The following is a 27,283-nucleotide window of genomic DNA, read 5'->3' on the forward strand; positions in this document are numbered from 1 at the left end:
ATTACTGAACTCTGCAAATTACTCCTGGTTTCTATTTGCCTCTGATGATCTCTGATGACCAGTGCTGACAAAACTACAGAACAACTAGAAACATAGAATTCTTTGAAATTATATCATTTATTGTCATAGATTTACATTATACAAAACTTTAATACATATAAACATATTATATTATATTACATCATGTCACAAGTTGTCAGCAACGGTCAGCAGTGGTCAGCGGACGTCGGGAGATGCTGGCAGTAGCCAGTAGTAATCGTTGTACGTTGCCAGAAATATAAGCGGTGGTCGGCAGTGATCAGCAGCGGTTAGCAGAGACCAACGGAGGTCAGCAGAGGCATGCAGAGGCAAGTAGAGTCCAGCAGGGGCAAGCAGTAACAAGTCGTAATCGTTATACGTTGTCGGAAGCATTAGGGGTGGTCAGCTGTGGTCAGCAGAGGCTAGCAGTGGCAAGCAGAATCCAGCAGGGGTAATCGTTATACGTTGTCAGAAGTATCAGGAGTGGTCAGTAGCGGTTAGCAGAGGCCAGTGGAGACCTGTTGACGGGAGGTCGGATATTAGTTGTTCAAGAGCGAGAAGGGAAGTGTGAGCCTTTCTTTCTCGACTCCCACGAGACGGTCCGAACTTACTTTGAGCAGCTTCGGTGAATCGAGAAAGAGGGCATATGTCATTTTGTCTTTGTCGACCCTCCGAGGTCTTCAAAGATTCGACATCAGTAACGACGAACTTCCTTAGTCTCTAACGGAGTGGTGGGGATAGCAGGCATATGTAATATTAATTATAAGAATGTCGTGTGTCTGGATATCTTTATAATTAATATTTATAGTAATCTGATTAGGCTCGAAATAAGAACAGTAATTGCGTCGTAATGCTATAAGCATATGGTTATCAAAATATGTAAAGATACCGTGTATCTAGATACCGGCAGTACGATAATGAATTGCTAATCTTTTACTTTGGCACGTGTTAATATGAAATAATGTTTAACAAACCAAAAATAATAATTATTGGAGCTGGAGCCGCAGGTATTGCTGCAGCAGCTAGTTTGATAGAGAAAGGTTTAGGAAACTTGACGATTCTTGAAGGAAAAAATCGGATTGGTGGCAGAATACACACGGTAGAATTTTGTAAGTAACATTTGATTTGCATCTGAAATTTTTTCAAGCGTAGTTATTTATGCATCGTGAAAAACGAAACCACAGGCTAGTTATGTTTGTGTATTTTCAGCGGATAACGTTGTAGAATTAGGGGCGCAATGGGTTCATGGCGAACGTGGAAATGTAGTCTTTGATCTTGCTTTTCCACATAAACTGTTGGATTCGTCAAGGTGTTTTAACGATATCAACGGACATATTTTTGTGACTGCGCAAGGTGAAATACTACCAAAAACGGAAGCCATAGAAACATTCAAGTTGTATTATTATATTTCCAAGCATGTCTCAGACGATATAAACAATTCAAATTCTTATGGAGAATATTTTATAAATCGGTAAGTACATAAATTTAAAAGTATATATACATAAGATACAATATTATTATCTGTATAAAAAGTTTTCTGATTTTTATTCTCATCTGCGCAAGATAAATATTCACCTTAAGCATTTTTTTAAAAGAATGTTCTCGATAAATGCATCGATGTCGCTTTCCCTGAACCATGCCTGCAACGTTGGATGCAAATCTGCTCTTATAACCGTGTAAACTTCTTTATCAGAAACTATACACCTAATCAAAGATTTTTACCTTTATCGTTGTGTACATTAAACAGAAGCATAAGTACGATATCAACGAACATACCTTACACGACAATTGACACATTGATTTCTGATATATTCGTATCTTAATAAGGAATATATATATTTTATATACTTGGTGTCCAATTTATTTTGATCTTCGCTATATATATTTTTAGGATTATGTATTTTTTCTAGGTATCCTTGCGTTAATATCGGTACGATGAAATTCACCTAGAAATAATCGATAAGTATATTAAAAATATCTTCTAATAGGAAAGAAACAAGATTACCTGTTTAAAGCAATCATCTATGAACTCTTCTGCTCTGCTGTATACATAGTTTTCTTGTTCTTGAAGTATGAGTACACCGATTCTAGGTTGTTTAGACCTAAATACTTTTGCTATACGTTGTGCTGTTGTTAAGCCATCGTCGGCAAACGTTAACATGACTACACATCCGTACATCCGTTTAGTCTATGAACAAGTTAAACAAGAAAATTTTTTCTATTATTTACCGTAATCCCATTCTTGAAGTATTTACAGCAAATAATCTATGGTACCTTCTGTAAGTTATCTTCTACGACGTGTCTAGAATTGTCTCTCTCCTTTTCTGTTTCCTGCACAACTTCTATCGGAGTTAAAATTAACGGTGCTCTGGGAACACTTTTCGATCGTAATACGGTAGATTCTACGCAAGTATAAAGAAATTTTTCTATTAACGGAAAAAATATAGATAACATCGTATGCAACAGTTTTTAAAATACCATCGGTCGTAGTGTTTTGTGGAATTGCATCCATTAAATTAGAAATGTTGTCCTTTATTTCATTAATTACATCGAAACGATGCATTTTTTGCAAGGCATTTAAAATTTTATCTATAGTTGCTCCAGTGTGTTGTACGTACGCTAGCAATACGTAATAAGTTGGATCCTGCAAGCCTTTGAAGTCATATTCTATACACTGTAGAAAACCAACAGTCGTTAGAAAAGTATCGGGTAAAATATCGTTGCTACAAATTAATTATGTTCGTAACATTTTATGCCCTCATACACGTATTTGTTCTATCGTTAAGCCCATGTGTGCTGCAAATTCTTGCCATCCACTGTATATTTTTCCTGTAGCGGTAGAACTCAATAGCAAGCATAATTTTTGCAAGGTAGATCGTCCAATTTGTTCAAATAAGTAGGATGCATGAATTCGTGCTGTAGCTCTTTCTATGTTTAATGTTACGGTATCTAAATTTGGTGGGTCATTCACCTCCTTTCTTAACCTTTCCAGTTCAGGATCTATGTTACTAAAAATCATGTTTTCAATTCTATGTACTTTATTTAGTAAACGGAAATAGTATTTTCAACGATATATTTTGAAAAATTGCAACTGTAGAATGTTCTTATCCAGATACAGTTGAAAAAATAATTCGTACCTTTTTGCAAACATATTGTGTATAGCTATGATACATGCAGCAGAAAGATAAGTTTCAATACTTTCTTTCTTTGACTTTAATATTATAGTGCATCCCTGTACGTTGCAACGTTTTTAAAAGCATATTTTCAAATATAATATCAAATTAACACGAGCAGCAGTATAAAAAAATTATTTTTACGCGAAGAGATTAATTTTACGTCTACGAACGTACATATGTACGTACGGTTCTACGTACGGTATATTAAGTTACGAAATCTTGTTTCAATTTAAACAAGTATACTATACTATACTATACTATACTATACTATACTATCCCCACCACTGCACACTTCAAGGCCGATGACTCGTACTGCAATCTGATTTCACCGCTTAAATTTCGAATTGAAGCCGCGAATTCTAAAACATGTAGATCGAACATCACATTTAAAATTTTTACAAATTAAATTTAAGCATTGTAACAGTATAACAATTTTCGATTATTCTCTGCAAGATTATGCTAGCAGTGAAAATTTTTGTAAAGTTATTTTTTTAACTGTGATTGTCATTCCATTAAACGATGTAAACTGTTGTTCCAGTTTTTATAAAATTTTCGAGGAAAATCCATTTACTACTCCCGATAGAGCAGAACAGTTGTTAGATTGGATGCATAAATTTGATAATTCGATACAATGCAGTGATTCATGGTTTGAAGTTTCTGCAAAAGAAATAACGAATTATTGGACCTGCGAAGGAGATCTTGTACTTAATTGGAAACACCGTGGTTATAAAACACTGTTCGATTTATTATCTGTAAGAGCAATTTATGTTAATTATAATTATAATATACTATCGAATATTTTTATAAAATATATCGTTCTGTATTATTGTCCTTTTAGCATAAGGCCTGTGGTCAAAAGAACTTATTGCCCATAATGGAAAAGATTGAATTTAATAAAGATGTTTCTAATATCGACTATACATCGAGTAAGAATATAGTTGTAAAAACAAAAGATGGTGTTGAATACACAGCATCTCATGTTATATTTACTCCATCTCTTGGAGTTTTAAAAGAGAAACACGCTACGATGTTTACACCGGTCTTGCCAGATAAAAAACAACGCGCGATCAAGGCACGTTTTCGTCTTTATAATTTCATTATGCGTTTCATTTAAATTAAAAATTCAAATTATTATTCTAATTTTATTATTCAGGGCTTGAATATTGGAACCGTGAACAAAGTTTTCCTGGAATTCTCGCATAGATGGTGGCAAGAAGATTGTGCCGGTTTCAGTTTAATTTGGTCCAAAGATGATAAAGCAGAATTTCTTAAATCTCACGGACAGGTACAGTTGTATTATTTAATACGACTCAATATACGTATACTATTGTTAACTTGATTCTTAATGTATATTAAATGTATTGCGTGTGATTTAGGAATACGAGTGGCTATGCGATGTTTTTGCATTCGTTTCTGTAGACCATCAGCCACGAGTATTATGCGCATGGATCTCTGGCAAATATGCAAAACAGATGGAATTACTGTCCGACAGCACCGTATCCGACGGATTGTTCCTGCTATTGAAAATGTTTCTCGATAAAGCATACAATATCCCTAAATTTAATCGAACGATTAGGTAATAAATACTATTTTATTAAAACGTTTCAACATTTTCTAATGTTTCTTTTATTGCTTATAATAGATCATCGTGGTATACGGACGAACATTTCCGTGGATCTTACAGCTTTAAAAGCCTAACGACCGAAAAGCTGAGTGCGAAGACAAAAGATTTAGCAGATCCGCTTATAACGGCCGATGGCAAACCTGTATGTGTATTTTACACAATTCAATACTTTAACAATAATGTATATTAAATTTCCTAATAATCTTGTTTGCTTATTAGGTAATTCTTTTTGCTGGAGAAGCAACGCACGATCATTATTATTCTACCGTGCATGGAGCAGTTGAAACCGGCTTCAGAGAAGCAAATAGAATAATAAACTTTCATAGGTAAATTCTAGAATATTTTTTATTTTTTGTAAATATTTCAAGATTATTCGGATAATGTAGTTATAGCATACAATGGTACAGTCTGTTTGACACATTCGTAATTTCGATGACGGATTTCAAATTACAAGTGTTGATTTTCTGGATGATTAATTAAACAATCTTGAGGTAAATTCACTATTATGAATCGTTGTACGACTTTTAAACGGTCGATCTTTACGATGGTAGTTTGATCATCCTGATTCGCACTGTACTATATGTAGGTGTTCCATGCAACCGAGTATATCTCAATGACTGCAACAACTGTTGCACTGTTACGTTTAGATCGCAAGAATCGTAGAATTTTTTTTCAACTGATTGATAAACAGCATCGAATGATCCAATAAAAATTTTATAAAGATCCATTAGAAGTAAAAAATGATAGAAATGTTACTCTGTTTAATTTTACCTATCTCTAACTATCGTCAAGATACAATTTTATCCGGTTGCACGGAACATCCTGTATATTATAATTTATACGTGTTAATTTACGACTCATTTTCTATCACACTCGACATTTTTTAAATTCGTTTAAGCATCGGATTCAATAGATATGTACAAAGATAATTTTTATGATTTTTTACGTTTATTATTTTATAGATTTTTTTTCTTTTCTTTCTTTTCTTTCTTTTCTTTCTTTTTTTTTATCATTATTACTTTTAAAGTATTTTTATTTTAACGGGGAAAACACGAGTGAAAAATCAGTGTATATTACTTAACGTTTATTAACGCATTTTATTTGTATTGATTAGCATACAGCAACCAGAGCCACATGTTTCTTCGTAAAGGACGATGGTCATTTATAGACTTACTTGATGCTTTACGCAACATCCAAGGAACAGATACTTGTTATATGTACATTTATAACTTTCCAAACGAACAATATGAGTTGTACGTGAATATCTGAAATATGTTTTTCTACCAAATAACTGTTTATTTTTATTATTTTATCCCTATAGGGAAAGGAATTTAAAACATTTACTTCTGTACTTGTTAGCCTTTTATAACTCAAATTATGTTTGGCCTCGGAAAAGAAATTCTAAACAATGATAACGAGATGTAAATTGAAAGGTAACTCTGGTCAAACAGAAATGTTGAAATGTAACGATCCTTGCCGAAGATATTAATAGTTGTATTCTGATTGTTCGTAGGCTAGATTGTAGATAATGGACTTGATCGGTCACACTGGGTTATAGAGGGTTAATATTAAATACTTTTTTAAATAAGTAATAAATAATAGATTTTGTTGTTAGATTTGTTAAATGTTATCCGTAATTTATATTATCTTGGTTAATTTGTGTGCGTTTGTTAGAAATTCTTGATAAGTGCAAATAAGGGAATGAAATGTTAATAAAAACATCACGATTGAAATCGTGTAGAACGTGTGGTTGGTTAAACCAAGCGATAAGCAACTTCAACAAATTGGGAAGGATGCTGAGCAATGCGAACCAGATTACAGCAAGAACGAAAGTTGTAATAGTAGGTGCAGGTATAGCAGGATTATCAGCTGCAAAAACATTAGAAGATGCAAATTTTTGCGATTATCTACTATTCGAAGGTAAATGAAATTCTACTTGAAGATAATAAATGTGTTATATGTAGTATATGATCGACTATAGATATACATACATATATGTATACTGTTTCGCTTTAGCCCAAAACGTGATTGGTGGTCGAATTCGTTCGTTAGCGTGGAACAAAAGTTGGATAGAAAGTGGTGCTCAATTTCTGCACGGCGATCAAAGTTTGTTAGCACAGTTATGCTATCGAAATGGTTTGCTTTCAGACGTTTCGTTTAGAGACGGTCAAGGTATTTTCATTCGCAATAACGGTATTAGAGTCGATGAAACGATAGTAGAAGAGATAGACGATCTTGTTCGTAATACTCTAGAAGATTGCGAAGATTATGAAAACAGAGACGTCGAACCAGGTTCTGAGAGTATTGGCAGAGTTTTAACGAGTTCCTTGAAAAGACACTTGCAACAAAGGGACGAGTCGGCAACAATAACAAAGATAAAAAAAGAGATATTCGATTGGAATGTTAGATTCCTGACGATCGACAATTCCTGTCTCACGTTAGACGAGTTGTCCACAAAATACTGGGGAAAATTCAAGGTAAATATAGGCGATTTGTACCGTCGATGATATTAATAAAATAATGCGTGTATATGCGTTTTACAGTTTGTCGGAGGTCCGGAACATTTTTCATTTAAAGCCGGATACAATTCATTATCGAAACTTATCGCCGATGGATTGAATCGAAAAAATTTGCGTCTAAACACTTCCGTTGATTTGATCGAGTGGCAAGAAGAAGTTGTCGTCAAGGATAGCTGTACTCCTGTTCTACTGACACTCTCCGATAACACGAAAATTCTCACCGACTGTGTTATAATCACTAGCTCCCTTGGTTACTTGAAAGAGAATTACAAAAACATGTTCACCCCAGTGTTGCCATCTCCTTTTGATCAGGCAATCGAAAGCCTTGGATTCGGTTTGATTAACAAAATCTTCCTGGACTTTGGTACACCATGGTGGAAACCTGGTACGAAAGGATTTCAACTGCTCTGGAAGGAACGCATTTCGGAGGATATTTATTGCAATGAAACGCTGGCCACATGGACCAGAGATCTCACAGGCTTCGACGTACTTCCCGATCACGAAGGTGTGCTTCTCGGTTGGGTCGGTGGTCGTGGTGCTTATATCGTTGAAACATTAAGCGAACAACAAGTAGCAATAGATTGCGCAAGCTTGCTAAAACATTACTTGAAGCTAGATGCGATGCCGTTGGTGAAAAGGTGTCTGCGAACCCAGTGGAACGCAAACAATTACGTCCGTGGTAGTTACAGTCATATTTCAACGAAATGCGACGAGAACGGGGTATCGCCGGCCACTTTAGCAGAACCAATATGGAGTAAAATAATAGAAAACGGTAGCAGCAAGGTAAAGAAACTGACGCACTTGGTTACGGAATACGGAACCTGTTACAGAGTATTGTTTTATTTTAGGATATACCTGTTATTATGTTCGCCGGCGAAGCAACGCACGAGAACTTTTATTCGACGACTCACGGTGCTTACGAAACTGGTGTAAAACAGGCACAAGTTTTTCTACGGTATCACGTTTTAAAAAGTTGTTGATCTTTAAATATGGCAATAGTAATCGTAAGTGTGTGTATTTATACACGTTCGTTTGATAAACGCACAGTTTTACTTAATAAGAAAGAAGAAATTTTTAGATGTATTTAGTACTGTACTGGTAATTTCGCGTTTATTATTCCGATCGAGTCAGTTTATTCCTCAATTGTCGGTTCCGTTATATTATCGTTTTTGTCGTACAGTCTCATCAGTCTCTCGGCCTCTCTCCATCCAGAACCAATAGCGCCGTGCACCGTAGAGAAGTGGTATTCGTTGGTAGCTTCTCCTGCAAATAGTATCACCTACAACGAGGAAAATACGCGATGCACTTTTAGCTCTGATTTCTCGGAAATCATTATTAGTCGATAAACTCACCGGTTTACCCATTTTCATAATCGGTTCGGCCAACTGCTTCGCACTCGTGTTTGTTCTCACAGTTTCCATGCCTTGGTAGCTATACGTGCCACGAAAGTGTTTATTTTGATGCCATTTACTTCTAGAAAAAAAAATCAAAGATACGGATGTCGTAACGAACAACAACATTTTGATAATGTTGTTCAAGATGCTAGTGTATGTAAATACCGATTACCTTATCATTGCTGTTGGTCTAGCGACTTTGTATTCCTTTCCTAAGAAATTCTCTAACATGCTTACAGTCTGCTCCAGTACTTGCTCGTCCGTCAGATCGTCCATCAAACGTCCACCTTTCCCGGAAATCCATAGGAGCAACAATCGAGGCTTATGTTCGACGACGTACGCTCCCATCGTGTATGGCAGCCACCTCGTTTCCGGCTGAAAGATGTATAAACGCGTCGTTAAAATGCGCAACATACAAATTTTTTACTCTCATTTATTTATTTATTTATTTACATTACATTAGCATCGAGCTCCGTTCTTTCTCTCTCACTCCACAAGAAGCTAAAGCCTCTGTTTTTCATTCCTCTATCGTTGAACCAAGTATCGTTAAACGCCAGGATTATTTTACAGGCATTTCCGAAACCTAAACCCTAAGGTACAAATTAATAATAGTATTTAGTTTGAAGCTCTTTAGACCGCGTCGAACGCGTCGAACGAGGAAAGTGCACCTTGATATTTCTGATCTTTGATTCTGGTAGTTGAGGATCAAACAGCGTCTCGTATTGTGCCTTAAGCACTCCCAAAGAAGGCGTCATGATTACATGGTCGGCTATATATTCCTTTCCGTCGAGTGTCGTTATTTTCACGGTGCCGTTTTCGCTCGAGTAATCGACTTTCGTCACCTCGGCTTTAAGAATTGTTTTATTTAACACGGCCAACTCTTCCGCCGGGTTTGGAAATTTTTTCTACAACGGAAACATTTCAGAACAATTACTAGACCGCGTTAGAATATTATTTTCTAATAGGAACACATTCATCGCACCATTAATATGTCTAAGATGGTGCTGTATCCGCGTTCCTTCCAATTTATCGACTTGTCCCCCTCGCATCCCATGTACGCGTAGTCTAACAACGATAAATCGTACCAGGAATCGGCGGGATCGAGGCTTGTTTCCATCATATGTAAACGCCATAGTAATTGATCCTGCATTGTGTCGTTTAATTCCGGAAATAGTGCAAAATGCTGTTTCGACCTAGCAACGCAAATTAATTTTAACTCGGAGTGCGACTTATCGCCTGGGTATCGCTTAAAAAAATAATTTCTCCTCTTCTAACTATTATTTTTGGTAATCATTTATGGTAGGTAGATTAAAATCTGAAATCTTTTGTCTTTCGTTTTGAACGTCCGCTATAGCAGTCTCGAATACACGAAATTCGTACTTTGTTTCAAAACATTCGCCGATAGAACCGGTGCTGCAGTCTTCTATAAGATCTATCGATTCGAGTAATTGGATAAAGAATTCCGTAACGTTGCTCATAATTTCCGAGTCGAGCAACTGGCCGGACTTTGTGTATATCTCGTCGTAGTACGGATCCGAGTGATCGGTCACGTTTAAAGGAGCTGCCAATTGATACGCAACGTTTCCTTTCTCGCCATGAATCCATTGCGCGCCTAAATCGACAACGTATTCATCTGTGGGAACACAGATGTCGTCTCAGATCATCGTTAATTGAATACACGTGTTACAGGTGGTTCGTATCTTTGCTCGACACAGTGAGACCGTTTAAACTTACCAAATTTTACGGTGTTGACTCGTCCACCGATTCTGTCTTCGGCTTCCAAGATGAGAACATTATCGAAACCGTTTTCAAGTAACTTTGAGGCAGCCGCGATACCTGAAGCACCGGCACCGACTATCACGATTCTCGGTGATCCCGCGTCCACGTCGATTGTACTTTTCGTCAAACAGAAAAGAAACAAAATCGCGGTTGAGAACATTTTCGCAGACTGCCGCGGCAATCTTGTCAACACAGATTACTGTCAATTGACAGAACGGGCATCTGATACCATTACGCGGTAACTCTTTATATACGTTTTGCGCTGTTATTCACGAGACAATTTATCTTTGAAGGAATCAGAGCAATTGTTAGTAGTAGTGACTACATAATAACTATGTAGTAGAGAAAGATAACCGTTTAAAATATAACTAATTACGTAATTGTTGTACCGATGGATCTTTGTTATGATCGTACTTGTAACACGACGGTATCGTATGTAAATCTGATTTACACTACTCGAGGAAAGTTACGCGTAAAACTGTTTTATTTCACTTTTATCAAACAAGCGAATGAGAATCCAGTTGAATGGTTCACATACCTACTCTAAAAAGAAAATACAAGATACAGATGCATTTGGAAATATTACGTTCCCCGTTGTCAGCAGCGATCTAGCATCTGCAACAGTGCGGCGGCAGCGACGACGACGGCTAGGTTTCTTTTCCGACCGGCAGGTCATACCTTATAATTTTCATTTCTTACAAAATTACCATTATTACCAAAATTTTGCCATTTAACTTGCAATTATATCCGACGCATAATTTATTCGCATTTTACATCATTCGATCGAATCTAATTTTAGGAAAGCATTTGTGCGTAAAATAATTTTAAAATGTTGCCAATGTTCAGATTAACAAAAGATATCTGGAAAGACAAAAAGAAACGTGATATGTGTAGACGATCTACCGATTTTATTTATCGCTTCTCTATGTTCGTCGTGCGTGTACAGTGAAGTTACGTAAATCTAGAAAAATAATTAAGTTCAATTGTATGAAAAATTGCCCCCTCGACAGAAAATCAACGATTATGATATGTGACTTGCCGAAGGGGCACGTGATCTACAGATTTAATCATGGATCGAATTGCTGAAGCTGCAAATTACGTACTCTTCTTAATAAATAAACACATACATAATACATACATACATATATCTTTTTCGCGTCATTGCCGATCATTCGTCGAAACTAAATGGGAGGTGGAAATGTGACAACAAATGACATTAAAAATATGTATTTTATTTGTCGGATGTTGTGTTTGCAACGCAAACGATCTTCTTCAAATTTATTCTTGTTTAATTCAAGGCCAAGAAAAGTTTGTTTCTCTCGATTACAATAATGGCATTCAAACTTAACATTCTCACGATATTCCTATTATTTGCGATTGCATTAGTGTTGTCTGCAAAATCTTCAGGTTAATTGTAATTATTGTTATGTTAGGATTTATACGCGTCCATCGTGTTAACCGATCGCTTTGTCCGATACCGTGATATCAAAGTCCTTTCAATTAAATTTCGCTGATCGTAAACTATACTTTATTACCTTATAAATAAAAAAATTCTATTCTTTAAACAGCTACAAACATAGATAGATATATTTTTAGGAAATTCGAGGAGAAAGAAACCTAGTCCGCCGAAATTAAGTGACAATATCGATAAAAACCCATTTCTTCAAAGTACCACTAGCTCGCCAATGTTAAGCGACAATATTGTTAATAATCTTTTTCTTCAAAATCGCGACACAACCTTGTCTGCAAATTGGAGCAACCTTTTCTTATCGAATACCATTCAAGATATATCTGCAAATAATAATCCAGTCAAAAGTTTTTGCAACGCTAATCCTTTCTTACAAGGTGTTCTTAATGCAGATAAGAACGTGGTTCCTACAGTATCACCAAGTAATTTCACCGGCGATACAAGACCATCGACTGAGAGATTGTCAGACTCGAGGAAGATTGTCGATAAAACAAGTAAACGTACAGATGCAGGAACAAAATCGGAACAAAGTAAGTATCTGTGAACGTGAAATGTAATCTTTAATACTTTGTAATATTAATTGCAACGTTAATTTATAATATGGATACGTTAGTGTGCCAAGAATATGGAAGACAAATTTCAAGCACGACAGGAATATTGCCTTTGGTCGGTGTAAATCAAGAGGCAATCAAGGTAACCACTCGAGACTGCATATACGCGAATCAACTTGTCATCGGAGGTGATACTGCTTTTCCTGGTGAATTCCCTCACATGGTCGCTCTAGGTACAAGAAACTCAGATGGAACGTTTCATCTTTTATGCGGTGGTACGCTCGTTGCACCGGAATGGGTACTAAGCGCAGCTCATTGCACTTACCAACCAAAGTATTATTTTTTATCTTCTTTATTATCACAGATTAGAGTAAAAAATACATTTTATATAAAAACAATTACTATAATTATACGAAGGTTTTTAAACGTTAATACTTTTAACAAAAGTCCTACAGATGTACGTATTGGTTTTCACGATCTGAGAGATAATCAACATGGCATCACGACTACGATTAATAAAATGATACGTCATCCAAATTACAAACCTCCTACAATATACAACGATATAGCTGTCATAAAGTTAAATACCGTTATTACGTTTAACAAGGAGATACGGCCTGCTTGTCTATATCAACAATACGACACTGTACCTTTGCAAGCATGGGTCAGTGGATGGGGTGTTACTGAATTTGGTATGTTTAAAGTATCGCTTTTATGATTGGGACACGCGTAGAATTTTTTAGAGGAAAATATCGGAAAAATTATAACAATATTACAGAGGCTGAAGAAGGAAGTAATCAGTTGCAAAAAGCACAGCTTGATGTTATCGATAATCTAAGCTGCGCGATACAACACAATCAATCAATAAGAATACCATATGGAATTACACCAAGCATGATATGTGCTGGAGATCCTCGCGGTGGTTGGAACAAAGACACTTGTCAAGGCGATTCGGGAGGTCCGATACAAATAGTTCATCCAAAAAATTTATGCCTTTTTCAAATAGTGGGCATCACTAGTTTTGGACAGGGGTGCGCGTTTGTAAATATGCCTGGAGTCTATACGAGGGTCTCACATTATCTTAACTGGATAGAAGAAATTATTTGGCCAGAATCTTAATTGTATAGTATCAGCGTATGTTTCGGTTTGCAAAGGTAGAAAAGTTTGTTTATTCGTTCTACAATTACTCGGAGCAATTCAAATATTAAAAGTTTAAAATACATTTAATATTAATATTGCTTAACGACATACATCGAAGACAGTGACATATATGTTTGTGATGCTGTGATCGATACATATATACATGTATAGATACAATAGTAGATAGGTATACATATATGTGCATACGTGTGTATGCGTCATACGTGCATGCACACATGCAGGCAGGCACGCACGCACGCACGCACGCACGCACGCACGCACACGTGACGAATAATTTTGCGAATGTAAACGAACGGATATTACTGTTGCGTTGAGATTAAATTTTTTTTTAAATGCGTTAGATTAATGCATATGGTGTGTAAATTGTACATAATACTAAACAATTGCAGCTTGACTAGAAAAGTTTAATGTAGGTAAGAGCAACTTGATCATGACTGTAGAAAATAAATGGAAATTGCTGACGATAGAGACAAGAATTATACTCAAGATATCTTTGCGTCGTGAATTGTTTTCCACGTGAGACCGTCCCCGTATGGACCGTGATTCGATGGAAATAATACATACCACCAACTTCTGTAACGATAAAATGAAAGAAGAAACGAGGGTACGAAATATATTTGAAAAATTATATTGTAAAATAGTTTAAACGAGGAAAGCAACGTTTTAAATTACCTTCCAACAGTGCCTAAAAACAACTTCCAGTTTTGTTTTGGTCCAAAATTATATGGATTTTGATATAATTTTCCAAGTGCTTTATATTTTTGAGTTTCCGTGCTATTTATTCGAGCTTCTATACTTGTTTCCCCTCTAGCGATAAGGCCCGCGTGCCAGGACGTTAACGCTCCTAACGCTGCGAAAGTAGCTACACAAATTAATGCTGCAAAAACAATAAGCCTTCGTCTCCATTCTTTAGCACGCGTATCCGCAGCTTGTTTGGCTATTTCAGCTAATTCCTCTTGGCTTAAGTGATCTAATGATTCCGTCTGGAATAAAGATAACAAACGTAGCAATTTTGTTCAGAAATTTCCGAGAGATTTCCAAAGAAGACTGTAAAAATTACCACAGGAATTATTTCGGAATTATTAATGCGTACAGGATGACCGTCTAATTCTGGATCTTGCGTCGGAAAGAATTCTTGATACGCTATCTCCACTCCAAACAGCATAATGAATAAAATACCAAACACTGTAAAAGTCATATACTGGAAGAAGTATCTATGATTGTAATGACCAACACAATTATTCAACCATGCTATTTCCTGAGTCAAGAAATCTATAAGAGTTTGCAGAAAGATAAAAGATTGAATATTTTATCCAAAAGGATACGACAATGATGATCCATCTTAAGAATGCATTTATTGCATACGGAACAGTGATGCGTCCTGGGTGGTTTTGGTTTAATACATTTTTTGCAAATACTTACAGCCTCTGGAATGAGACTACCTTCCGGTGGATAGCCGGCTGGAACATTTACACCCATGTAATAATGAAAACATACATTTACTAGTAACCAATTTCCAACCAATAGGAGAATTATCGTCATCGACGGACTCTTCTCCCACCAATATGGTAGACCAATGTAGTAAGCGATGTACACGATGCATGCAGTTAGGAGGCTTACCATTACTACAAATACCTGTAAACTGCCAAGCTTAGTAAATATATTGTAAAGAATTGGAAATTTATTTAGAGAATGAGTTACGTAATTACGTACATCTCTGGAAATAAATAAAAATTTAAATAGCGGAAGAGGATATTCTAAAAGTAATTACCGGTCCCAAGCAGGCAGTGAAATTTTCTACAAACCAAAACATTGGTTCTAGAAGAATATCACAGACGTAACTCCAGTTTAAGAAGTCATTGTAAAATAAAGATTTTATAATGATTTGAAAGTGCCACCATTTTTGCTTGAAATTAATTCTGAAAACGAGAAATAAATATTATAACGATAGATTCGAACGGATGGAAATCGTTACTCGTTACTTTTGGCAACTTACTTAAAAATATTTGGAGCTTTTGTTAACGACCACTTTATTCTAACCATTTTTCTTTACATAGAGTTTTCACAATGTTGTTATTATTATTTAAAATTTCACTGTAATTTTAAAAGTAAAATTGTAGTTAAAAACGTAATTGCGTAATTATCATTTAATTAATTGATATGCAATGTATTACACGATATTGCGTTGAGTTTTATGTTTCTGATCTTTTTACTACTCTTCTTTCCTGTTACGAACTTTTTCTTTTTTTTATTTACAGATTATCAACCTAAAATTGTTCTCGGATGACAGTTTGATCGTAATTATTTTAATCGAGCTTTAAATAGAAGAAACGAACTATAAAAATACATTGGTTGCGGAATTGCCGCATATTCTACATATACGTTGCTTGTTTAGAGTTCTATCTAAGATATGTACGTGATGTCTTGTTGCGCCACTGTCGCCAGTGTACAGAGTGTTTCAAAAGGATGGAACGAACGAACGAACGAACGAAAAGTCGAAAACATGGAAGCAAATTCCTCGAGCGAACAAAAATCGAAATATCTTTTTTGGAATCTAAGGATACGTTTGGAAGATATAAACAGTCGAAGCTGGAGAAAAATTACGCGATTCCCTAACATGAGTTTGTACAGTGAAAAGGCCACATGTAAGTGGCCTCGTGCAAGGCCTTGAACTTTATCGAAAATTAAAAGAAAAGTTTGTTTAAAGAATACGTATAAAGTTGTAATTGGGATGGACGACTTACTACTAAATAATAACACGTCGTAATAAATATCGTATGATATATTATGTTTGATAGATTAGCGAGCTGCATTATTAACAAGTACATAATTCGTTGGTTAAATAGCGTCGTTTTATTTTGCTTAAAATTTGACTAGAGCGGTGCTCTTCTAAAAACACATACATAAGAATCGAAGCGTATGTTGCCGGACTGATAAAAATATCACGATACACGTAGACGGAAAAATGTGTTAAATTCGTCGGTATTCATACTTGTAAAACTGTAATACCTACAAGAAAGGGTGGAAGTTGTAAATAAATAAGCGAGTTATCCAGACGAAAGGTCTTAAATGCCTTACCCTGTATGTAGGATTTACAGTAAAGTGCACAAGTTGAAGAAATTCAATGAGATTTGTACGCGTAAAATATCTCGAGTATACGATAACAGTTTCTATATAGGTGTGAATACTTAACAACAAGTTTGTAGATTTGTTGGCAACGAGATTAATTTAATAGTAATCGTTTTGTTAAGAATAATCTTTGCGCGATAGTATAACGGTAAATAGTAAGGTACGAGAGAATCACACGAGGCGTTGATCTTGAAAGATCACGTTTCTCTTATTTGGTCGAGGATACTACGATACTAATATATGTATGTATATTATTGGGTCACTAATTATAATTTGTTCATCGTGCATGGACGATGTTAGATATTGTTAATCTTGGAGTTTATTTAGCAGGCATACGCGAACCCTTAAAGTTTTCTGCAACCCGTTCGAATCGATCGAATTTAATTGTGTTTCGTTTTTTTTTCTTTTCTTTTTTGCAGTATCGTCGGATACAGAGGACAGTTTAAAAGTATCAAAGTAAAGAAATCTCGTGTCAGTGATCAGGTACATGTCCGTATACATATGTAGATAATAGAGGCGTAAATATGAAACGGGGAAGAAGATTTATTTGTTTCTCTATTCGAGCCGTTGTTCTGTATCGTTTGTAAATTAGAGACGCAATATATGTATGTATCGGAACGATTCGAACGGTAGAGAATATAATAGTCGAAGCTTCCGGAGAAAAATGTTTGTATAGATATGGTGTTTGCTCGTTAACTAATTCTGTTAATGGGTGTTGAAACCTCTGTAAAAATTCGTCGTTGCTATAGAGTGGAAGAATTGATTTTTAGAGACGGTTTCCGAATGAAATATTAGATGAAATTGGAGAAAAAATTGAGATATGGATCGATAGACGTATCTATGTATAGATAGATCGATCGATAGGGTTGCCAGCTCGTTGTTAAAATTTACCTGTTGTCAGTTATTTACAGAGAATCGTCGATAGTCGATATAAACGCACGAGTACGTCGCGCGATTACTGTTTGCCGACAAGCATAAACGATTGTAGGTTTACTAATACTGATAATTTGTTTATCGTGTTCTGGACAGCACGCTCGAAAGACTGGGTAGGTAGGATAAATACATACATATTTACAAAGAGCGTTCGACGAGCTCCGACTGGTTTGTTCGTTCGCGGGTTTCTATTATGATTTATAACAAGGTAATTATTAAATAGTAGATATCGATAATGTAACCTTTCTGAAAAATAGACGCGGAGCTCGTTCGAAGGTCTGGTGTTAGATTGGGAGTTTAGGAAAGATCTCATAAGACAGTGTCGAGGGTGTCGAGACTTTTCAAGAGTTGCTCGTCCTTGGAACACCATTGCACCAATTCCTCGATCGTGACCACGCCGTCTTTGTTCGCATCTATCAACTAGAGGTAAAGAATGTTTGATTTAATCGGTAATATAAGGATAAATAGGAAATGTCGAAATACCGACGTGAAAAATACGATCGACGTGTTCCCGGGCTGCCAAATGCGGCTCGACTATTTGCGGTTGCGTGTAACGGCCCAACATCTCGTAAATGGAACCAACCACGTCCAGCATTTCCTCTTTGCTGATCAGTCCATCTCCGTCTAGATCGTAAAGTCCGAACACCCACTGAAGTTTCTCCTCCACCGAGCCTCTGGACACTTTCGACAAGATCGTTAAGAATTCCTGGACAGAATGAAAGCAAGGACGTTGTCACGGTGGAAGGTCGAAAGGTCGATGGAATCGAATTTTCACCTCGAAACTGATCTTTCCAGACGGTTTTCGCTTCATGGTATTGAAGACATAATGGGCGTACTGGCTAGCATCTGAAAGTTTCGATGCCGGGATTAAAACCGATCGATAAAAAATAAATGAAATCTGTTTTTAGATTTTGCTCACCTCCCTGCGGAAAGAACTGTGAAAAAATCTGCTTGAAAGCTTCCTCGTCGACGAGACCGGTTGGACATTCCTGCTTGAAGCCTCGATATATCAGCTGTATCTCCTTCCTGGAGAACCTGGTGTTTGCCGCCAAGGTGGCGAGTTCCTCCGGTTTGTGCCGACCACCGAGGGCAAGGGCACCGGCAGTGGAACCCCCTAAAACGCCCCCGAGTTCTTCAAGCTCGCCCTCTGTAAGTTTGCCAACAGGCGGTTCGCTTCTAAGACTGTACGCGTTCGAGAGTACTCCCCTCTCACCTGTGATCAACTGTGTGCTTCTTCCTCTACTTCAGGCTAAAAGAGAGACCAGACGCCTTTCCTCCTCTCTCACTAGCAGGCAGGAGAGGAGATGGCGGCGCGGTTTCTACTTACGAGACAACAGGGTGCAACGCAACACCTCGACAAGTTTTATCGTTACTTGAACGGGAGAAGATAGCGAGCGGGGCCGGGTGCCCGAGAACACGCCATCCTCCAGGCAACCTGCTCTCACGCTCCTTCCACAAAACAGGGTTCTATTTCGAGCTGGATGGTTGGGTGGTTGGTGACGTCGCGGAACAGCCACGCACACGGTGCGAACAGGTGCACAGAGTTGCAGGCAAACAATTTCACCCAGGTAAAACATTTTTAACGAATCATTCTTCATAGATCGTGTTTTACTTGGGAACGGGGGGATAAACGTAAAAACAAAGAGCGCGCACGATTCCATCTTTTTCCGAGCTTTTCTACTTTTGCAGTTGGTTCGCGGTTTGCTCGACAATGGAAAGATGCGTGAAATTAAAAGACAAGTTGTCGAATAGATTTCAGGCGAGTGAAAATAACTGATAGATACGACTTTGGATATTGCACTTTAGAGTGGAGAAGTTGTCAAGTTTGCCAGATCGATCCTACGATTCTACGATCCTACGATCCTACGATCCTACGATCCTACGATCCTACGATCCTACGATCCTACGATCCTACGATCCTACGCAGCGACGCAGCGTCGAGCGATTGCTTTCGTTGACAAGGGGGATGATATATCCTCGATCGGCAACATTACCTACGCGTAAACTTTCATTTGATAATTTTCACGCGACGCGAACGTCTAGATTCTTCGTTTCGTCGTCGTAACGTTAAAATCGATACTCGACACGAGATGCTATAAATATACATACGTATCTACGTATACATATAGAATTATCCACATAAAAATAAGATTAAAGCGCAAACGAAAGCACGACCCAACGCTACAAACCTACAACATGGGGTGTTTAGCCGTAAAAGGTAGTTGCAATCTCTATAACAAATGCATCTGCTCAAAGAAGGGTTTAACGAATCTCACAGCCTACAAAGATACTATATCGTAAGAATTTGTACAAGACGTCTCGTCGTTCGTAGTACGATCGAAAGGAATTGATTATTTTCAAATTGGAATTTTCGTAGGAAAATAAAGGAATAAATAACAAAGTCCGGGACATCTTGTACGATGCTACGAGCGCAAAAACCACGCACGAACGTGTGTGATATTGCCGCACCACGACAGTTGCGAATATTTCACGCGTATACGCTTCAATCGCAACAGACGTTTGCGTTCTTGGAAAAATTCTTATTATTCGAAGGCGAATTCGCGCGTGTCTGCCTATCATGCAATTATACTTCTCTTTACGCATGCTTCGGTTCAGTGTTTGAAAACGACCAGGCGAACAACCGCGTTCAACCGACGTTCTTTTCGCGCGATCAGCGCGAACTTTGCGTGTCTTTCTACGATGCTCGATGCAACTGATAATGAAAATTAGCCGACGTTCGCGACTAAGGTAGAAGCTTCCCATTGATCGTTGCTAAAATTACAATCATGAAATTACACGAGGCAGGAACAAATTATTACGCGACACTGCGTACCGGAAGTTCGAAAGCCAGGCTAAATGTCAACATATCTCTGTACAAACTGTACAAAGTGAACAGTTTCTGGTAAATGATACATTTAACTGGTTTATAGTACGCATGTATGTATAAGCAACTAGTTGTTTGCGTGTTTTGTTTTAAAATGAAGGCTACCATGACAGATAAGGGATACTTTCAGCAATGGTAAAATAATCGATAGTGATCGAATCGTATCGAAAAATACGGTTTGCTGCCGTACGCTTTCGAGTGTCCTGTTCCGTGTATGTAGACATGGGCATATCGTGGATGCATATACAAAGAGGCGCTTGCGCTCGCGTAGATATATGATTTGCAATGTAATTCCAGTAGCAGCTCTGGTCCCGGGCATCCGGGGTCACCATAGCAACGCGGGAGAGCTCCTACCCTGTTATTCAGGCTACTTGGCGTTTCCGTAATCCGGAGCATTTTTCGTGAACGTTGCACATGATACGTACAAGTAAGAAAGAGATCATGGATACAAGGATAGCATGGTCGTTGTCGGTGCGTTGTCGGTGCGTTGTCGCGTCGCGTCGCGTCGCGTCGCGTCGGTCAATTCCCTAGCAGACCACAATTAACAATTCCAAAATGGGGGCTAACTGTGAAAAGTAGAAAGAATAAGTAGTGGTGAGTCGGATGGAGATCTAAAATAAAGTGAAGGAAAAGAGAGTGTGTTTGGTTTGTTCTCAGTGAATCGAGCGAGTCTCGCACCTTGCCGTTGCATCTTTCGCAGCTGTTATCACTGACACACAACCCCAACGAACGCGCGATAAATAGGGAGATCGTTCCGAGGCCCCTGCCCCCTCACGCTGTGCAAATCCGTTCGTCTCGAGGCGGATCTCTTTCCACGGTGTGTATCGACTGGCCTGCCGGTTTACCGATTTACCCGGAGAGGAAACTCGAGCGGCACTACAGTCCGCCTGTACCAATCATGGACTTACTTTTCTCCCGGCTCTTACGTGCCTTCATTTGGCAGTTTGAAATTCGCAATCCGAATCGAGCGCAGCGATCCACAAACTGGCAATTCGATTCCAATTAGTCAGTCGATCGGTTCGCGAACCATCGGTTGCCTTTTCTTCACGATGTCCAATTCGAGCAGATTCTTTCTTCGTCGAAACCGATCGACGCGTGCCACCCAATTCACCGATCGATGCTCCGCGACGGACTAACGTAACTTAACGACGCGCGCTCTCTCGACCCTCTCACGCTGATGCATCGAAAGACCCGGCCACGCAAAAGCACGGGCTTTCCTTGCTCGCGCGCAAGTCCGACCTGACACTTTTTTTCGAACCGCGGTCATCCTCGGGAGCCAACCCAATCGGGAGATGGATTAACAAACCGCTCCTTCCTTCCCCATCGCCAACTTTATCCTCGCCTCGTCTCTTTATCTCTTTTCTTTTTCACTCTGTTTCCAACGTGTCTCTTCTTAGTTCTCGATATTAAACAATTTACCTCCTAAATTGCCTTCTTCTTACCCATACGCTTCAAAGTGATCATCATGATGATGATGACGATAACGTTATTATAGCATTTCTATGTCCGAGGGACAAGACTGGTTCGATTAAAAAACCTACACTTGCAGCAACCTCCTATTAATCTTTATTTACCATTCAATCAGATTGTTTACATAGCTCAAACTATCGACGAGAATATCCTTCGAACGTGTTTTAACGTATACATGTATTTTTAGCCTGTTGTATGCATTATCTATCTTCGATGCGGTTGAGAAACGCGAGGTGCTTTCGTCCGACTATGAACGATTTTTCTACTGGATGCGCGCATCGTGTACACACATCGAGTCTTCTACTTGCCAGCTACATACTTCGTTACGACATGCAAATATTTTTTATCTCTCTTATAGATTTTCCCTCGATCTACACACCTAGTGTACCAAACTATGTCTATTTCCCATAATTTATAATCAAATTAATAAACATTTATCGGAAATATCCGAGGTAAAATAACTCTAAATTTATGACTATTTCTTATCCTCAAATATTATACTTTTCTAGACGACTATTATTACGATTACCTTAGTAACAAGGGAATTACTCAAAGCTATTGCACGGTACGGTTTGCTCCTGTAGAAGCGTTAGAAATTAAACGAGGATCTTGTATAGTTTACGTCGATTGAAACCGAGCCAAGAACGTACTTGTAAATAGTCGCACTTCGCTTATACGCGTAATCTATTGGTTGCGTACGCTACGAAAGACGTTACAGTCACCGTTTATAGGATAAATTTTTCAAACTATCTACATTATACTTGTACATACGTATATGCGTACTAACCAAACATCGATCTTTCGTCGAAAAACGAAAAACGGATCAAAGTTATTATTATTATTATTACTATTACTTCGATCGATAATATCGAATTTTAATATCTATTCGTAGATGGCAGGATAATAGTATTTCTCGATCAGTACCAGGTTCATTTTACTGCTATACCGGTACATTATGTATATCAAGTACCTAAATGTCTATTCATCGATGCAACGATAACGTTTCATTTTTCCACTCTTATTTTTCCAATAAAATACGATTACGGTAGACAGTTTATAGCGAAACAGTTTCATGGGAACGTTAACGTAGGTACACGAGATAGTCAATTAAGAGAGTTTCGTTATCAAGATAAGAATCTATCGTATTTGGAGCAAGACAGATATTAAGAAAAAAACGGGCTAATTTTATTGGAAAAATCTTTCTTTTCTTTTTCCTTGTTAAGTTAAACTTTTGTTCGAATAAAAGGAAGAAACCCGCGTGATTCGGTTAGCAGACGAATTTTTCTATCGGCCATATCAGACCGTATCATGTCCAAGGATCAAGAAAAGGATTACGACTGAGCGCCTCGATATTTGAAAATGAACGGCAACGATATTTCAAGATTATCGTACAAGGAATTGCAGGCGCTAGCTCTCAGATATCGTGTACCAGGTAACATAAAGGTAATTATTTCATTGTTCGGGACGTTTAAACGAAAAATTCCAAAGTTCGTGACCGCTTTCTGATTTTCATCCAAACACGAAAACCACTTGAAATTGATTTTTAAACGGTCGATCATCGTTTTCTCGCTATAGAAGAAACTGTTAGTTAAAGTATTGCAAGCTGCCAAAGGCGGAAATGAAATCGAAGTTGGTAGGCTACTGCAGGATCTCAAACAAAATCGTAAGAGAAAGGTGAGAAAAATCGACACCGGAAAATTTCTTGGGTTAACCTCCACACCATTGCACAGTCCTGATTACGTTATGGCTGATGATTATTACAGTCCGCAACAACAACCACCATATCAGGGGGTAAGTCGACTGGATCTATTGCGAAAACATGCAAATTTCCAACGTTCGATCCTACTGTCCGAATTATCGGTATTACACGATATACCCATTTTATTACACGATATATCTGTTTTATTAATAGATATTATCCAAGATCAAACAACGCGTTTACAGAATCCTGAAAATTTTACATTTTTCCAAAACGATATGTTATTCTTTTTATAGAGAAAAACAGTTTGAACAAATTGGAGAAAATAGCAGAGAAATAGAAATAGTTTTACACATACTTTTTAACAAAATCGGATTTATGTCCTTAGGTTGCAGCCGAAGAAGAAATTGTAAGTAGAGACCAAGACAATAGGATTCCTCACTACGAAGACTTTAAGCAATTTTTGTTAAAGAAAATACAGAGGGAGTTTCAAACGTACGATACCAATAATAATCAAGTAGAAAGTTCATCTGTCGTGGATTTGAGAACAGCAACTGTTTCCTCCGATGTGCAAACTATTTCTTTGGATAATAGCAACCATACTAGATCTAATCTAATACCTGCTAATAATAATAATAATAATAATAATAATAATATAGATTCGTTAACCTATCGACAGAACGATTGCCTTCGACATCAAACATCGGAGGATAGAAACAGCAATCTACACGGCTCCATACTTTTGAAGAAAATGTTACAAGCACCGGTCGGTGCAAATTTAGGAGAAATAGCTAGTCCTCTGATCGGTGGTTATCGGTTTTCAGCAATGGATCATTATCAGTCTAATAGTTTATTAGATAATTCTGATACATTGACTGCCGAATCGGACAATCAAGATAATAATGAAGAAAATTTCGAAAACACTTCAGACTGTTACGGACTTTTAAGCAGCATGAAAGGAGAATACTTGTTCAACGAATCAAATTTTGTTAAGCACGTAGATGAGATTGGTCAACAAATTACCAATGTTTTAACTAATGAAAATGATAATCGATACAAGTATTCTACAAATAATGATATGCACCAAGATTACGAGAATTGGACTATTACCAATGTTATGGACGCAACAGATACCAACTGTACAACATCCGATCTTGTCCAGTCCTCAAGAATCTATCAAACTATGTATTATGATAATACGGGATCTATTCCTTTAAATAAACCCACAAACGACGAGGGTTTAACATGTCAATATCGTACCATCGAAAATTTACATACTTACAACTCTAATCAGAATTTATTGAATTTGAACGCGACGGAAGAAAGTCAGTATTACGAGACAAACATCATTCCCAATATACAATCTGACTCTACTAGTACATATTATTTACAAAACTTGATCAAATATACTACAGAAACCAACGAGGAATATTTTCAAAATACACATTCTTATTCAAACGCAAACATAAATCAAGAGACGTACTCATCCACTGTTTCTCAAACGTTTTCTAATAACAATCGCTATAATTCTAATACTTTGTGCGAAAACTCATGTTCAAACAATAATCAAGGAAATATCTCACTGTCTTCAAACTTTGAACAGCAGACACCAAACTGTAATTCTATCGTACAATCTGAATGCAGTACTAAGAAAAATGTATCGAGTACAGTGGATAAAGTAAAAACGAATGGTATGTAGCTATTTCGTTATTCTTTTCAAATTACTTAATTCGATATAGAAAAGATACTCCATCCGTGTAATATTCTTTCTTTGATACTTTTAGGAATACTAGATCCATTTTGGCCAAAAAAATTCTCAAAAATTTCAACGGATCCCATTTTGGAAAGTATTTTAAATTTCATTGACTCCGAACGCATAGATTTATCAAAACTAGATCAAACATCTTGCGTACATTGTTACGTAGCGCCGATTGTCACACATTCACCGGAATCATCGCATGTAATTTGTTCTCAAAAAGCAAGATTCGTTGCTGAATACAGGCAGCATTCTTTTTACCCTCATTGGTTACTGTACAATGATTCCTCCCGTGGAATGCAAATGGCTAATTTACAAACAGAATTTGAAGAATCCGCGACGGAAGAAATGCCAGTTTTGCGTACATCGATACTCAAAAGTACACCTGATTTAAAGGAATCGATCGAAGAAACTCAAGATTTCATTCCCGAACTTTGAACACAAAATTGTAGAAACAAAATCAGTCATGAAAAAAAAGAAAGAAAAAGAAAGAAAAAGAAAGAAAAAAAAAGTAAAAAATACATATATACGCAAAGATTAAATATTAAAGATAAACAACTGAACATCGATGGTCAGTCAGGTGGATTAAGGAGTTTCTAAGAGCCAGCTCGATAAGAGAAGAAATACATATTTGTACTGCTGGTAGTGCATTAAATTGTATGTAAGATTTATTGAGACTGAGTAAAGTACAAAAGTTTTGATATTATGTAATTTTGGAGGAAAATTAATTACACTTTATTTATATAATTAAGAATAGAAATCAAAGTCTAACATGATCAAAGAAAAGACCTTATTTGATCTAGTTGGGGAAATGCAAATTATTATATTGTTACTATCATGTAAAATTATTTTTCTACTGTTAATAAATGATAATTATGGAAGAAGTAGGTTGTAATAGCGTATACAAGGAAATAATTGAATTTTTATATCCGTGATGTTAAGACGTACGATAATCGAATGCGGTAAAATTAAAGTAAAACGGCCATTTCTATGGTGTGGGTGTGTGTGTGTGTGTGTGTGTATGGCAAGTTTCTGTTCGATGGATATAAGGAAATAAACAATTTTTGCGTAACAAGATGATAAAGAAACGACTGGCTGAAAATATCGTCAAGTTAAGTTAATTACTTTTTACATTTTTGCTTTCGTTTATTTTCTTTATTCTCGACCAATACTTGTAATACTCTATAATTTTATTAAGAAATAAATGGCAAGCATAGTAAAAAAAAAAGAATTTCTAAAATACTATATGTACATATACGTAAAGCCTATGTAATTGTATTGCAGATCGAAAATAGAAAGGTAAATGTATTTTAAAATTCGAGTAGCTACTTGAACGATGGTAATATTTTACGCTCGGTCATTGTCGTGAATTATTCGTTGGAGAAATTCAACTCACTTGGAATTCCTTCTGCTTGCATTTGAGTCTTTAGGTAATTGAACACTTTAACAGGTATCGATTCCTTTCTTCGATTTCTATATAATCCCATTTCAGTTTCCATATTTTTTGGAGTAATTTGTTTCTCGGAAGATTTATCTGGCGTCACGTTAACGCTATACATTTTACGTTTTTAATTACGCGATATGTATTTGGTTCGGCTTTTAAAACGTATTCTTTTCTTCTTGAAAAGTGAAACCACGAAAATTTATTTCTCGCCTTGCCTATTGTTTATCGAATATACAATTGCACGAGAAATTTAAGTAAAGAGTGTACCTACCGAGGCA

The 27,283-nt window shown here is 37.0% G+C and overlaps 6 protein-coding genes across 16 annotated transcripts; 3 read left to right on the plus strand and 3 right to left on the minus strand.

Moving 5' to 3' along the window:
• Positions 1-12,508, plus strand: LOC143346566 (uncharacterized). 5 transcript variants are annotated; one of them, XM_076774777.1, is made up of 14 exons: positions 1-1,127; positions 1,228-1,489; positions 3,733-3,946; positions 4,033-4,266; positions 4,348-4,479; positions 4,571-4,770; positions 4,837-4,960; positions 5,038-5,144; positions 6,560-6,738; positions 6,835-7,295; positions 7,362-8,120; positions 8,186-8,292; positions 10,421-10,748; positions 12,371-12,508. In XM_076774777.1, exons 1-13 carry the CDS (start codon positions 980-982, stop codon positions 10,545-10,547), a joined length of 3,054 nt encoding a protein of 1,017 aa, XP_076630892.1. In that variant the 5' UTR covers positions 1-979; the 3' UTR covers positions 10,548-10,748; positions 12,371-12,508. The 5 variants fall into 5 exon arrangements, with proteins under 5 accessions (XP_076630892.1, XP_076630895.1, XP_076630896.1 ...); XM_076774780.1 differs by lacking the exon at positions 10,421-10,748 and having other exon boundaries at positions 8,186-8,341; XM_076774781.1 differs by lacking the exon at positions 10,421-10,748 and having other exon boundaries at positions 12,371-12,500.
• On the minus strand, positions 1,403-3,443 carry LOC143346573 (uncharacterized). 2 transcript variants are annotated; one of them, XM_076774790.1, is made up of 7 exons: positions 3,156-3,443; positions 2,783-3,026; positions 2,497-2,692; positions 2,293-2,420; positions 2,024-2,206; positions 1,795-1,964; positions 1,403-1,722 (listed from the first exon to the last, which is right to left on the minus strand). In XM_076774790.1, exons 1-7 carry the CDS (start codon positions 3,167-3,169, stop codon positions 1,590-1,592), a joined length of 1,068 nt encoding a protein of 355 aa, XP_076630905.1. In that variant the 5' UTR covers positions 3,170-3,443; the 3' UTR covers positions 1,403-1,589. The 2 variants fall into 2 exon arrangements, with proteins under 2 accessions (XP_076630905.1, XP_076630906.1); XM_076774791.1 differs by having other exon boundaries at positions 1,403-1,658; positions 1,741-1,964; positions 3,156-3,441.
• Positions 11,633-14,369, plus strand: LOC143346570 (serine protease 1). 2 transcript variants are annotated; one of them, XM_076774786.1, is made up of 6 exons: positions 11,633-11,917; positions 12,107-12,508; positions 12,592-12,862; positions 12,977-13,221; positions 13,308-13,683; positions 14,104-14,369. In XM_076774786.1, the coding sequence occupies exons 1-5, from the start codon at positions 11,842-11,844 to the stop codon at positions 13,646-13,648; spliced, it is 1,335 nt and encodes a 444-aa protein (XP_076630901.1). In that variant the 5' UTR covers positions 11,633-11,841; the 3' UTR covers positions 13,649-13,683; positions 14,104-14,369. The 2 variants fall into 2 exon arrangements, with proteins under 2 accessions (XP_076630901.1, XP_076630900.1); XM_076774785.1 differs by having other exon boundaries at positions 11,634-11,917; positions 13,308-14,369.
• LOC143346572 (palmitoyltransferase ZDHHC16A) lies at positions 13,669-15,991 on the minus strand. The gene is made up of 7 exons (XM_076774788.1): positions 15,865-15,991; positions 15,687-15,784; positions 15,462-15,609; positions 15,016-15,325; positions 14,751-14,941; positions 14,363-14,673; positions 13,669-14,263 (listed from the first exon to the last, which is right to left on the minus strand). Exons 2-7 carry the CDS (start codon positions 15,731-15,733, stop codon positions 14,173-14,175), a joined length of 1,098 nt encoding a protein of 365 aa, XP_076630903.1. The 5' UTR covers positions 15,734-15,784; positions 15,865-15,991; the 3' UTR covers positions 13,669-14,172.
• Positions 15,927-27,283, minus strand: LOC143346576 (A-type potassium channel modulatory protein KCNIP2). Of its 5 annotated transcripts, XM_076774799.1 has the most exons (6): positions 21,545-22,173; positions 21,315-21,469; positions 18,672-18,899; positions 18,528-18,598; positions 18,240-18,458; positions 15,927-18,172 (listed from the first exon to the last, which is right to left on the minus strand). In XM_076774799.1, the coding sequence occupies exons 2-6, from the start codon at positions 21,325-21,327 to the stop codon at positions 18,062-18,064; spliced, it is 642 nt and encodes a 213-aa protein (XP_076630914.1). In that variant the 5' UTR covers positions 21,328-21,469; positions 21,545-22,173; the 3' UTR covers positions 15,927-18,061. The 5 variants fall into 5 exon arrangements, with proteins under 5 accessions (XP_076630914.1, XP_076630911.1, XP_076630910.1 ...); XM_076774796.1 differs by lacking the exons at positions 21,315-21,469; positions 21,545-22,173 and adding an exon at positions 26,958-27,283 and having other exon boundaries at positions 18,672-18,866; XM_076774795.1 differs by lacking the exons at positions 21,315-21,469; positions 21,545-22,173 and adding an exon at positions 26,958-27,283.
• Positions 18,764-26,670, plus strand: LOC143346568 (uncharacterized). The gene is made up of 6 exons (XM_076774784.1): positions 18,764-18,901; positions 19,001-19,320; positions 23,353-23,549; positions 23,682-23,897; positions 24,194-25,496; positions 25,590-26,670. The coding sequence occupies exons 3-6, from the start codon at positions 23,466-23,468 to the stop codon at positions 25,997-25,999; spliced, it is 2,013 nt and encodes a 670-aa protein (XP_076630899.1). The 5' UTR covers positions 18,764-18,901; positions 19,001-19,320; positions 23,353-23,465; the 3' UTR covers positions 26,000-26,670.

This window comes from Colletes latitarsis, chromosome 10, assembly GCF_051014445.1.
Source record: "Colletes latitarsis isolate SP2378_abdomen chromosome 10, iyColLati1, whole genome shotgun sequence".
NCBI lineage: Eukaryota > Metazoa > Arthropoda > Insecta > Hymenoptera > Colletidae > Colletes > Colletes latitarsis.

Bases quoted from the DNA above. Each gene is read 5' to 3' on its own strand.
- LOC143346573 (XM_076774790.1), bottom strand. The intron at 2,693-2,782 runs GTATGAGGGCAT...GGTTTTCTACAG, and splicing joins TAACGATAGAACAAATACGT to TGTATAGAATATGACTTCAA. The intron at 1,965-2,023 runs GTAATCTTGTTT...GATTATTTCTAG, and splicing joins TAGATGATTGCTTTAAACAG to GTGAATTTCATCGTACCGAT.
- LOC143346572 (XM_076774788.1), bottom strand. From the start codon at position 15,733: ATGGTTAGAATAAAGTGGTCGTTAACAAAAGCTCCAAATATTTTTAA. The intron at 15,610-15,686 runs GTAAGTTGCCAA...TCTCGTTTTCAG, and splicing joins AAAGCTCCAAATATTTTTAA to AATTAATTTCAAGCAAAAAT. The intron at 15,326-15,461 runs GTAATTACTTTT...GGCAGTTTACAG, and splicing joins TCACTGCCTGCTTGGGACCG to GTATTTGTAGTAATGGTAAG.
- LOC143346576 (XM_076774795.1), bottom strand. From the start codon at position 27,120: ATGTATAGCGTTAACGTGACGCCAGATAAATCTTCCGAGAAACAAATT. The intron at 18,599-18,671 runs GTGAGCAAAATC...CGAAACTTTCAG, and splicing joins ACAGTTCTTTCCGCAGGGAG to ATGCTAGCCAGTACGCCCAT. The intron at 18,173-18,239 runs GTCGGTATTTCG...CTTTACCTCTAG, and splicing joins ACGTCGATCGTATTTTTCAC to TTGATAGATGCGAACAAAGA.
- LOC143346568 (XM_076774784.1), top strand. From the start codon at position 23,466: ATGAACGGCAACGATATTTCAAGATTATCGTACAAGGAATTGCAGGCG. The intron at 23,550-23,681 runs GTAATTATTTCA...TTCTCGCTATAG, and splicing joins GTGTACCAGGTAACATAAAG to AAGAAACTGTTAGTTAAAGT. The intron at 23,898-24,193 runs GTAAGTCGACTG...TTATGTCCTTAG, and splicing joins AACAACCACCATATCAGGGG to GTTGCAGCCGAAGAAGAAAT.
- LOC143346570 (XM_076774786.1), top strand. From the start codon at position 11,842: ATGGCATTCAAACTTAACATTCTCACGATATTCCTATTATTTGCGATT. The intron at 11,918-12,106 runs GTTAATTGTAAT...ATATATTTTTAG, and splicing joins GTTGTCTGCAAAATCTTCAG to GAAATTCGAGGAGAAAGAAA. The intron at 12,509-12,591 runs GTAAGTATCTGT...TGGATACGTTAG, and splicing joins AGGAACAAAATCGGAACAAA to TGTGCCAAGAATATGGAAGA.
- LOC143346566 (XM_076774777.1), top strand. From the start codon at position 980: ATGTTTAACAAACCAAAAATAATAATTATTGGAGCTGGAGCCGCAGGT. The intron at 1,490-3,732 runs GTAAGTACATAA...CTGTTGTTCCAG, and splicing joins GGAGAATATTTTATAAATCG to TTTTTATAAAATTTTCGAGG. The intron at 4,480-4,570 runs GTACAGTTGTAT...CGTGTGATTTAG, and splicing joins TTCTTAAATCTCACGGACAG to GAATACGAGTGGCTATGCGA.